The following is an 11758-nucleotide window of genomic DNA, read 5'->3' on the forward strand; positions in this document are numbered from 1 at the left end:
CCGGTCCCTTCCAGGGCTAGGACTCTAAAATCCCAGACGGGACTCTGGGCTCTAAAGCCAGTGGGACAGGATGGGGGTTCGGGAAGCAGCAGCTGGGCTCTTTGGGCAATGGGGCTTCGGAGACCCAGCCAGGCCCGCGTGAGGACCTTGCCCCGGGCCCGTCGCCCATGTGGGCGCAGGCTGGGAGCGGGCAGGGGGCAGCAGAGAGGAGCCCACCCAGGGGGCGGCAGCGGGCCCCCCAAGGGCGGAGGGAGGCCGGGGGCTGCTCATTGCAATGAGCAGGAGGGAGAGGCCCGGCTCCTGGAAGGCCTAGCCGAGAGCCCCCCCCAACTGCCCGCCAGCTGTTTCCTGGTGACCCCCAGGGAGGCGCCGGCTGCGGGGATCGGCGCTAGGACCCGGCGCGGCCAGACCTCCTGACCCACTTTCCACGCGAGGTAACTGTCGGGCAGCGCGGCGCAGCGCAAGCCCCGTCCTGCGCGGGCCGAACAGCAGATTGCGGGCAGCCAATGGCGAGGCAGCTCGAGGTGGCACCAAATTCCCGCCAGCCAATCGGGTGCCCTCGGCGAGTCTAAAGGCATCATTAGCCTGGCTCCGCGCGCCCCGGCCTCAGCATCTCCCGCTGCAGCACCGCGCCCCGATGCCCGCCCGCGGGCTCCCGGAGCAGGTAGGGGCTGCGGGCCGGGACGACAAAGAGTAGACCTCCAGCCCCACGGGCAGCGCTCCGGGGGGGGGGGAACAAAGCCTCCAGCCCCACGGGCAGCGCTCCGGGGGGGGCTGAGCAAAGCCTCCAGCCCCACGGGCAGCGCTCCGGGGGGGGGGGGGGGCTGAGCAAAGCCTCCAGCCCCACGGGCAGCGCTCCGGGGGGGGGGCGAACAAAGCCTCCAGCCCCACGGGCAGCGCTCCGGGGGGGGCTGAGCAAAGCCTCCAGCCCCACGGGCAGCGCTCCGGGGGGGGCTGAGCAAAGCCTCCAGCCCCACGGGCAGCGCTCCGGGGGGGGCTGAGCAAAGCCTCCAGCCCCACGGGCAGCGCTCCGGGGGGGGCTGAGCAAAGCCTCCAGCCCCACGGGCAGCGCTCCGGGGGGGGCTGAGCAAAGCCTCCAGCCCCACGGGCAGCGCTCCGGGGGGGGCGAACAAAGCCTCCAGCCCCACGGGCAGCGCTCCGGGGGGGGCTGAGCAAAGCCTCCAGCCCCACGGGCAGCGCTCCGGGGGGGGGCGAACAAAGCCTCCAGCCCCACGGGCAGCGCTCCGGGGGGGGGCTGAGCAAAGCCTCCAGCCCCACGGGCAGCGCTCCGGGGGGGGCTGAGCAAAGCCTCCAGCCCCACGGGCAGCGCTCCGGGGGGGGGGCTGAGCAAAGCCTCCAGCCCCACGGGCAGCGCTCCGGAGGGAGGGGGGGGGCTGAGCACAGCCTCCAGCCCCACGGGCAGCGCTCCGGAGGCGGGGGGGGCTGAACAAAGCCTCCAGCCCCAGGGGCAGCGCTCCGGAGGGGGGGGGGGGGGGGCTGAACAAAGCCTCCAGCCCCACGGGCAGCGCTCCGGAGGGGGGGGGGGGCTGAACAAAGCCTCCAGCCCCAGGGGCAGCGCTCCGGAGGGGGGGGGGCTGAACAAAGCCTCCAGCCCCAGGGGCAGCGCTCCGGAGGGGGGGGGGCTGAACAAAGCCTCCAGCCCCAGGGGCAGCACTCCCGAGGGAAGGGGGGGTGCTGAGCACAGCCTCCTGCCCCACAGGCAGCGCTCCGGAGGGGGGGCGGGCTGAGCACAGCCTCCAGCCCCACAGGCAGCGCTCCCGAGGGAAGGGGGGGTGCTGAGCACAGCCTCCTGCCCCACGGGCAGTGCTCCGGAGGGAAGGGGGGGGCTGAACAAAGCCTCCAGCCCCACGGGGCAGCGCTCCGGAGGGGGGGGGCTGAACAAAGCCTCCAGCCCCACAGGCAGCGCTCCCGAGGGAAGGGGGGGGCTGAGCACAGCCCCTCTGCGGGGGGACCTCCTGCCAGTGACGGATGCGGTTTTATTGACACTCCCCCTGAAAAGCTGCTCCTGTTCCCTCCCAGGTGCCATGGACACCGGTGCAGGAGAGGCTGCACAGGGCCCCCCTCCCCCCGCTCTCCTGGGGACTGGACTGCGCTGTGGCCCTGCTGCCAAGGGGCAGAGGCGCCCTGCTCAGAAGGGCCTGGCTGGGGCGGGAGGGACCCTCTCTGCAGCCCGGGCTGCCGCCTTGCTTTCTTTGTTAGCCCCTGTAGGGACCAGCTGGGACGGGCCCATCGCCTGCCTTCTGGGCTGCGTGGGGCGCTGGCATCGCCCGGCTGGGCTCTGGCCCTGCCTCCTGCTCTGGAACCTCCCGGTGTGGGGAGAAGCATCTGTCCTGCCCCGGGGAGCTGCAGCCTGAACAGGGGCGCTCGGGAACTGATCGCGCTGCCCCCCACCCCAATGCAGCCCTCGTCTAGTCCCATCCTCGCTGGGCAGCAGCCAGCCCGGACAGAGCAGCCCTTGCGAAATAACTCCCCTCCCCCGCCGATCTCCACTGAGTGGCTCCTTAGATCCAGGGCCGTGAGCCCTCGTGGGGACAGTCTGGGACAAGCGTGTCCCTGCAGGGCGTCTCGCTGGTGCCAGCGTAACCAGGCCGGCGCGTTGCCCTGAGCCTCCTGCGAACGGTCGCTCCGCAAGGACGTGCATCCTGAGCCGGGCAGACACCTGGGCTGCCTGAGAGCCGTTGCTTGGGGTCTCCGGGCTGTTCCGAGCCCTCTGGCCTCACAGCGGGGGGCAAAGAGGGCGACAGCCTCCCAGTTCGAAGCTGCTGGCAGCCCGGGGCAAACCCAGCTCCCCCTTGGCCGCAAGAGACCCTCCGGGGGACTTCTCTGCTGCCGTCCTGGTGGGAGGGGCGCTGGCCCTCTGCCCCCGCCCTCGGTGGGCACCCAGCATGGAAAGCACCTATGGCCTCCCCCAAGGACGGGGCGCGGTGGTGCCCTCCCGCCAGGAGGAACGTCCGTGTGCCCTGCCCCCAGGGCCGCCTGTCCAGTGAGGCCTGAGGGGCCCCGATGCGCAGACACAAAGCGACCGCGGCTGCCTGAGAGGAGGCTCAGTTACTCCGCCCCCTGCCTCGCCCGGTCACGGGTGCACGACCCGTTCAGTGTGCACACGGGGGGCCCGCTCGGCCAGGGCGTGTGAGGCATGAACCTTGCGTCAGGGCTGCGCCAGGACTCCTCGGGTCTGTGTTTAGCTGTGCCACTGACTCACCGAGCGCCCTCAGGCATGTCGCTTTGCCTCTCTGGCTCCATTTCCCCTCTGAACGTGGGTTGTAGTGCTATGAGTGGTGAATGCCAAGCACTCGGCGCTTGCTCTCCGCGCTCCTCCCCCAGGGATCCCAAAGCACGCGGCGGGTCGCCCGCCATGGCGCTCCCCACGGGGCCGAGAAGGGAAGCGAGGATGTAAAATGCCACTGACAGCCAAATGCGAGTGATTCCCTGCCCCCGCGCCAGCCTCAAGGGCGTCTCTGCTAGGGCGGGTCTGAGTCTCACTGCCCTCGGCACCTGCTCTCCAGGCCCCCAAGCTCCGGGAACGAGACGCCCCCTATGCAGGGTGCCAGAGAGGCTGAAGACACTGGAGTGGGCATCTGCACCCTCACACGGCCCCCTGGGCAGGGTGCACCTGGGAGAGAATGCGCCCTTGGCTGGGGCCCGGCCAGAGACCCCCGAGCAGGTCCCGCTACCGCCCCCAGGCTGTCTTAACCCCCTTCTCTGCCCCGCTCGGGGTGTGCCAGGCAGCATCCAGGGGCCACACCCAGCCCTGGGCCTGCTGCCCCTCTGCCCCAGGGGTGGGTGTGATGGTGGCAGGGAGCGGATTGTAACAGGTCCTCTGTTTGCACTCTCCCCTCCCGACACCAGCTCTCCCAGCACTTCCCTGCCTCCAGCAGCGCTGCCAGGGCCACAAGCAATGGGGGCGCAGGCCTGGAGCGGGCCCCGGCCAGCCAGGAGGACCTGGGAGCAGAGCGGGGTATGACGGACGACATCTTCGACACCAGCTACCATGAGAAGGAGGGCCCCAAGCCCGCCCGGCGCTACGTCTGGAGGAACATCGTCCTCATGAGCCTGCTGCACGCAGGGGCCTTGTACGGCCTGTGGCTGGCGCCTGCCGCCAAACCGCTCACCATGGCATGGGGTAAGCAGGGGGCGCCCTCTCCCGGCCAGCCCCCAGGGCACAAGAGGGGCCAGTCCTTGCTGTGCTTCCCCAGGCCCCCTGCTGCAAAGCGAGACCTGCGCTGACATTACGCGAGGTGCCTGGGGGCCCGTCGGGCTGGTTCCCTCCCAGCCAGCACCAGGCGTGCTGCCACGGCCGAGCGACGGGGCAGAGACTCCCCGCTGAAGCCTGTGGCTGCTGGGAGACCCACATGCCCCGGGGGGACCCCACTGGCTCTCCAGAGCTGTGGGATCCAGCGCCCATGCCGCCTTCCCTGCCGCTTCTGGGACCCCAGGCCCGTCGGTAGGGCAGGGGGTGGAGCGTGGAGCAAAGCCCCTGAAGGCCCGGCTGCTTCTCCGCCCCCAGGCTCTGGCTGCTGCAGAAAGGGAGCATTTAAACCAGCAGCGTGTGTGTCGGGGGGTCTCGTTCATTACGCTGCCGGGCCAGCGAGCGGAGCCTGGTGCGACCTGGTGTCATCTGCCTGACCAGTCCCTGTGAGATCTGCCTGGCACCTCCTGCTCTCCTGCCAGGCTGGGGCTGGTCTCGCCAAGGCTCCCTTCAGGCTGCCTGGGCCTGGGGACGCAGCTGGCGCTGGGAAGAGAGCGCTTTCCAGAGGCGGGGCGGGGGGTGGGGGGGTTGTTGTCACCCCTCTGGTTCCCCAGGGCTGGGGTGATGGTAGCAAGCCGCGGCTGGCGGGGCTCCCAGCCTGCCCAAGGCGGGTGGCTAAGGCCCCGTGTGACGCCAGGCGCACAGGAACCCGGTTGGGAAACCGAGCCGCTCCAAGGCCGCTTCGCCGCTGAGCAGGGAGCCGCACACGCTGTCCCCGGGCCGGCCTTGCAGGGGAGTCTGTAGCATCAGTGTGTCCTTGGGGGGGCAGCCAAGGCCTTGGCACTGCTCTGCACACAGGCCGCTTGGCTCCTGGCCCCGCTGCGGCACGTGTGTTCGGCGCCATCCTCGCCCGCAGCTCAGGGAACCCTGACACGCCAGCTCCAGGGCGGGGCCTCCGGCTTCACCCCCCGAGCCGGTGGGGTGGAAAGGGGGCTGCTTGGGGGGCTTTCCCTGGGAAAGGGGCTGCTGGGCTCTGTGTGGGAGCTACGGGCAGACTGACAGGCGGGGGCTTCTCCTGTGAGCCGGCCTGCCCTCTTCTCTTTCCAGTTGCTGCGCACATCTGTGGGGCAGGGCAGGGGTAGGACAGCCCTTCTTCCGGGTGTGCGCTAGTCGATGCTCTGCTGCTCCGGGCAGAGACCGTGGGCCTGGTGCATTCTGGACGGGATTGCTCCTGGCTCGACCGTCCTACACCGCTCCTCTGTCTGCTGCAGCCCCACCCTCCGTCCTAGAGACTTGGTTGTACCCCGTGGGCCCAGCCTGCCACCTCTCCACAGGAAGTTCTCTTGGCCTGACGCGCTCTCTGGCCCTGCCGGCTTCGACCACACGGTCCCTGGCCCGGAGCCCCCAGCACGCCCCGTATTGCTGCTCAGGCATCTGGGGCTTCCCGTGCCTGTCAGCGCTGCTGCTGCTGAGCACCTCCCCGCCCGTTACTGCCCAGGCCCAACCCGGCTTTAGGGCCTGGTTCAGCCCTCTACAGGAGAAGGGGTATGCAACAGTGGGGTGGAAGCCCCCCCACTGCCCTGCACCAGGAGGCCACTCTGTGTATGTGCCCTCCTTGTGCTGGGTGGGTCAGCCTGGGGGTGCCCGACTTACAGCCCCGAGGGGCTGCAGAGGGTTGTTCAGGGAGTCTGACAGCGCCCTGCTTCCCGCACTAGGGCAGACGCGGTGCCGGGGGATCCTGCCTGCACTGCGGTGACGCCTCCCTGCGCTCAAACCAGCTGCACTCACCTTGGGTGGGAGCGGAGAGGCATGCCCAGAGAGGAGCATTAAGGGCTCCACCCCCAGGGGCCACGCAGTTACGGCAGGCTAGCTAGCCGCCAGGAAGCGTGCAAACGCCGGCAGTGGCACAAGGAGTCCTGGGAAGAGGGGACCGTGCCCTGGCGGCGCCAGACGAGCGAGGGTGCCCCGGGAAAGCTGTCTGGCTCGTCACCGTGGCCCTTTGCTGTGGGTCTAGCGCAGAGCGTGGCGGAGCCATGGACTCTAACCGCGCCCCTCCTCTTGCCCGCAGGGTTCCTGTGTTTCTTGCTGAGCGCCCTGGGGGTCACCGCGGGCGCCCATCGTCTCTGGAGCCATCGGTCCTACAAAGCCAGCCTGCCCCTGCGGGTCTTTCTGGCCTTCGCCAACTCCATGGCTTTCCAGGTAGGCACCTCCTCGCTGGCTGGCCTGGCCTGCGGGTCCCGACGTTGCCCACTCGTACCGTGGAAAGCGGGTTCGAGTCCCATTCCCGCCACTCGCCTCTGACTGCTGCACCCCCTGTGCTGCCTGAGCAGAGCACTGCCCCTGTCACGCGGCGGGGGGAGACCGAGTAGCCCTGGAATGGCCAAAACAAAACTCCCATCAACACGGGGCCTTCCAGCCACTGGGATTCGGGCACGCTGGGGTGTCCCTTGGCTTCCTCGGCCACCTGGTCTGTATGGCCCTGGCGCCAGAGCTTGCGGGGCTGCTGCCCATCCCGCCATGTTCCTTGCAGAACGACATCTACGAGTGGGCCCGGGATCACCGCGTCCACCACAAGTTCTCCGAGACCAACGCCGACCCCCACAACGCCACGCGGGGCTTTTTCTTCTCCCACATCGGCTGGCTGCTGGTGCGCAAGCACCCCGACGTCCTGGAGAAGGGCAGCAAGCTGGAGCTGGCCGACCTGAAGGCCGACAAAGTGGTGATGTTCCAGAGGAGGTGAGCTGGGCATGGCTGGCGAAGGGGCGGGGGGGGGAGGGGGAATCTCTTGCCTGTCAGGGGCCACTGACCCCCAGAAATCAGTTGTGGGTGTGCACAGCTGCATGCCAGCTCCGGACTTCCCCGTGGCTTCTAGGCTTGCCAGTTTCCCGACCGGATGCCGTTGCCATGAACGGCAGCCTGCCTGTCTGTCTGGCAATGCTGTAGGGCCCAAAAGGAGGGGTTCAGGGTGCAGGAAGGGATGCCAGACTAGGGCAAAGGGTTGGGATGTAGGAGGGGTGAAGGCTCCGGTTGGGGGTACAGGCTCTGGGGTGGGGCTTGGGATGAGGGTATTGGGGTAGGGGTGCAGGGTTTGGGTGTGGGAAGGGGCTCGGGTGGGGCAGAGGTCTAGGAGGGAGTTAGGGCTGCAGCAGGGGGTTTGGGGCACTTACCTCTGGCAGGTCCCAGATTCAAAAGCAGCCAACATGTTCCTGGGGTGGGTATAGGGGGCAGGAGGCTTCATGCACTGCCCTCACCTGCAGACCCCAGCCAATGGGAGCTGTAGGGGTGGCCCCTTCAGGCAAAGGTGGCAGTTTCAAAAGCCAGCTGAAGATAATTCTTTGCTTCCCATCCCTTTAATAGTTTCCCCAAAGCAAGAATCCTTTGTTCAATCCTTCCCATCCCTCTGGAAAAATACCCAATTCAAGATGGATTCCAGGACCAGGTGGCCTGGCCACATGTCTTCCTAGGACCAACCACAGCTTGGGCTCACAGGGCAGACCAAACCATTCACAGATTGCTGTCTTGAGCTCTGGGTCATTAAGTTCCCTAAGTACTGCTAATGGCTTTCATGAGAAATTCTAAATGAATAAGCAGTTTCTACTCCATATTTCTAACTTCCTAGGCAAGAATGATACAAGTGGAATATACACATACAGGGGATCACAGGCTCTTGAATGGGCTTACCTGCCCCGCTTTGCATAAAGCCTATTCAAGTTATGCATATTCATATCCAAAACCATTTTCCCTAACCGTCTAGGGGCAAAGCATCCCAGAGCACCTCTCCCTGGAAACACCGCCCTGGTAGAGGACCTGACCTGCCCTTCCCCTCCATGCACCCCATGGGATGTGCCTGCCACTAACGCTCCCCCATCCGCTCTTTCCTGGCAGGTTTTACAAGCCTTCCGTGGTGGTTATGTGCTTCCTGCTGCCCACCCTGGTGCCCTGGTGCTGCTGGGAGGAGTCTCTGTGCAACAGCTTCTTCCTCCCCGCCATCCTGCGCTACGTGCTGGTGCTGAACGCCTCCTGGCTGGTGAACAGCGCCGCGCACATGTTCGGCAACCGGCCCTACGACCGGACCATCAACCCCCGGGAGAACCGCTTGGTCACGCTGGGGGCCTTAGGTAGGTTGGCGGTGCTGCTAATCCCAGCCTGCCCGCTGATGGACTGGGCGTGAGGCAGGCTGAGGTCACTGCAATGCGGCTGCGTCTGGGGAGGAGCCGGGGAGAGCAGGGAGGATGGCACATCCCTGTCCGCAGGCGGCTGTAGGGACACTACGCACGCTGCCAGCCTCCGAGCTTGTGTGCCATAGCTCTGTGGTCCTCGGCGCCCTGCTCGCTCTCAGCGGCTGGGCCGCGGGCCCCGGACTCACGGGCGAGAGGCTGGAGCTCAGCTCCTCCGGCTCTGGGGCTGGAAGGAGGGGGATGAGCCCTCGGCGGGGCAGGACTCTTCCGATCTTGCCCGGGTCCCGATGGCTTCTCCGTGGGAGCTGGAGGAGTCGGATTCCGCCACAGGCCTCCCGCCTCTGAGGGTCCCGTTGTAAGAGCTTTAAGGGGAGGGCCAGGCTGGAAACGGCTTAAGTTTTCTCCCCTCCAGAGCATCAGGGAAACTGCCGGCCGAGCCCTGGTCTGGCCCATGCGGCGCGCTCCCCTCCCGTCTGCCTGGCCTGCGCTACCCAGAGCGCCAGCCTGGTCCTCTCTGGCGTGGGGCCGAGGAAACGGGGTGGGGGGTGACGTTCCCCGGGGGCGAGAGCCAGTGTGACTAGCACGCTGAGTGCTGGAAGGGGGGAGCAGCACAGACATGCTTGGGGCGCACACGGGGGAGCGCTGCCCCCCTGCCTTCAGCGTCTTCTCTCTGCTCCTGCCTTGCAGGGGAAGGGTTCCACAACTACCACCACACCTTCCCCTACGACTACGCCACCAGCGAGTTCGGCTGGCACTACAACTTCACCACGGCCTTCATCGACCTCATGTGCCTGCTGGGGCTGGCCAGCGACCGCAAGAAGGTCTCCAGGGAGGTCGTCCTGGCTCGGAAGATTCGTACCGGCGACGGGAGCCACAAGACTGGCTGAGGGCCCGTACCCCGCCCCCGCCCTCCCCTCCCCCCGCAAGCTGGGCGCAGGGTTTCTGTTCTAGTTACTAACAACTGAGCTGTCTCAGGCGCCGATGGATTTTAACCGCCTCCCGCACGGCGTCTGAAACGATGCACGTCCGGCCCGTAGCTGCCCCTCCCCCCGCCGCTCGTTCCGCCTCCGGCTTTCCCTCCAGGCTTCGTTCGCTCCCCGGCTCTGCCTCTGGGCAGGGAGCTGGCGACAGCCGGGCTGGGGGAGAGGGGAGCCAGTACCAGCCGGCCAAAGTCAGGGTGTCTCTAGAAACTCTCCATGCCCCCCCGCCCCGGGCTGCTGACCCTGAGTGGGGCCCAAGCAGCACAGGCCTCTGCCAGGGACAGCAGCCATGTCCCCGTCCTCGCTAGCAACGGGGGGCCAGGCTGTCCGTGGGCCCGCTGTAGGCACAGGCAGGTGCTGCAGGGCTGGGACCAGCGACCCGCCAGCTGCAGAACATGGCGACAGGGCGCTCGCCAGCTGCCTTCTTGCCTTGCTGGCGCTGCTGGGAGCGACTCGGGCTGGGCAGCGGGAGGCCAGGCCATCCTGGGAGATGAGGGGCGTACTCCATGACACTGGCTGGGGCCCGGAGGCGTGGAGCCCTGGCTGGCATTTCCCAGGAAGCCGGGGGGCAGGCGTGGGAAGGCGGCGGCACGGAGCCCCGGGAGCCTGGTGTCGATGCAGACGGGCTCCCTGCAGCCAGTTCCCACCTACCTGCTAGAATCTGACACCAAACCAAGGGCCGTGGAGAGGGGAAAGCCGGAGAAAGTTCGAGGGGCCCAGCCCAGATGCTGTGGGATCTCTTCCCTCCTCTCCCCCATACCTGGGGGGAGCCACCTCTGCTGGGCAGCTCCAGGCTGGGGGTGGAGCCATGGGCAGGGGCTCAGTCACCCCCCAAAGTAAATCAGATGCTGGGGGGCTAAAGCATCTCGCGTGTGCCGCTGCTGGGGCCCATAACGCCCCCAGCCCTGCGGGGTGAGAGCAGGCCGGCTGCTGGCCGGTGTGTAATTAGCCCCTGCAGACAGGCCCGTCCCGGCCGGCCCCAGGTGCCCGCTGCCCAGCACTGGGCAGGGATGGGGCCTGGTCTCGCTGCTCGGGACAGAACTGCCCAGAGGCTTCTGCCAAGCCGGCTGCGCTGGCGGCCGCCCAGGCAACGGCCCGCAGTTCTTCCCACGCGCATGATCTGGCAAGCTGCGTGATGTAACCTGCCGATCAGCTGCGTGACCCAACAGGCAGCAGCCCCGGGAGGAAAGCAGGGAGTCCTGGGCGCTGCCGCGGAGCAGCCCCAGCAAGCGGAGCGGAAGTAACCAAACAGGACTGCTGTTGGGCGGGAGCTTGGCGTGCATCTCTGGTGCCTTACGCCCTTCACTATACATAGGAGTATGACAGCTAGTTGCAGGGTGTTATTTTTCTTTCTCTGATGTATTATGGAAACTTAATTATTAATTATTTAATTGCCATCGTGGCGATGTGGGTGCTTCTGAATGGACTGAGTTAATTTGCTGGATGGAGGAATTGTTGCATCACTGTCAACAGGCCCTTGTTTGCTTTGCATTTTCCTTCTGTGGCATGTTGGCCTCCTAGGTGCGTTCTCTGGGTGTAGCTAAAGTGCGGCAGGGCGAGAGGTGGGCGTAGACAAAGCACCTGCATGCCTGTGGCTGGAGCAGCAGGCTTCCAAAGCTTTGCCACTGACTCAGTGTGAGGTCTAAGTCCAGTCACTTAACCTCTGCTTCCCTCTCTGAAACTAATACTTGTGAAGCCTTGTGAGATCCGGCTGTGGAAGGCCTGGTGTGCACGTGAGGGGTGGTGGTGGTAGCAAATGACGGGCTTGTAAACAGGATTATCAGCCCCTCTGGTATCCTGGGGACGGGACTTGTGGGTGTTGGCTAAGTAGCAAAGGGTTGGACGGCTGAGTCTGTGCATTGTCTAAGCTGTGTTGCTATTGAAATGTATGTGTGGGATGCAGTGTCCCCGCATTGGAGGCTCTCCATGTTTTGTCTACTGAAAATGTTTTGAAATAATTTCTACTAATCTGACTCAGGCGGCGGATTGTGCTGACCTGAACCGGTATCTGTTCGTAATAAAAGTTTCCTTTACAACTCGACTGCCTGTCAGCGAAGGGCGGGACTGGCAGGAGGCTGCTGGTCCTGCAAATATTTCCCCCTCGCGTGGGTGGAGGAAGGGAACCGGCCGTGCACCCCAACTGGTTTGAGGGCGCTCGCTCCCAGCCACGTGCAGGGCGGTCACACCCCCGTCCCTCCTTCCTGAGCCTGCTTTGGTTTAAATTCCACCCAGGGCCTCTCCCCAACGCCGCAGCTGCTGACAGATCTGCAGGCAGCAGCACACGTGACACCAGCGGCTCAGCCGCGTGTGGCGCAGGAGTTCAGGAACCGCGTGCTGCAGGGGAGGAGAGGAATTTTCCTGCAGTGACAGAGCAGCACGGGAGAGCCCTC

At 66.3% G+C, this 11758-nt stretch overlaps 1 protein-coding gene across 1 annotated transcript; it reads left to right on the top strand.

The window, feature by feature from the left end:
• The first annotated feature begins 505 nt into the window (after positions 1-505).
• Positions 506-11409, top strand: SCD (stearoyl-CoA desaturase). Its single transcript, XM_075934595.2, has 6 exons — positions 506-664; positions 3871-4144; positions 6279-6409; positions 6741-6946; positions 8096-8328; positions 9076-11409. The coding sequence occupies exons 1-6, from the start codon at positions 638-640 to the stop codon at positions 9273-9275; spliced, it is 1071 nt and encodes a 356-aa protein (XP_075790710.2). The 5' UTR covers positions 506-637; the 3' UTR covers positions 9276-11409.
• Positions 11410-11758: the final 349 nt, after the last annotated feature.

This window comes from Pelodiscus sinensis, chromosome 8 (genome assembly GCF_052426305.1).
Source record: "Pelodiscus sinensis isolate ZL-2025 chromosome 8, ASM5242630v1, whole genome shotgun sequence".
Taxonomy (NCBI): domain Eukaryota; kingdom Metazoa; phylum Chordata; order Testudines; family Trionychidae; genus Pelodiscus; species Pelodiscus sinensis.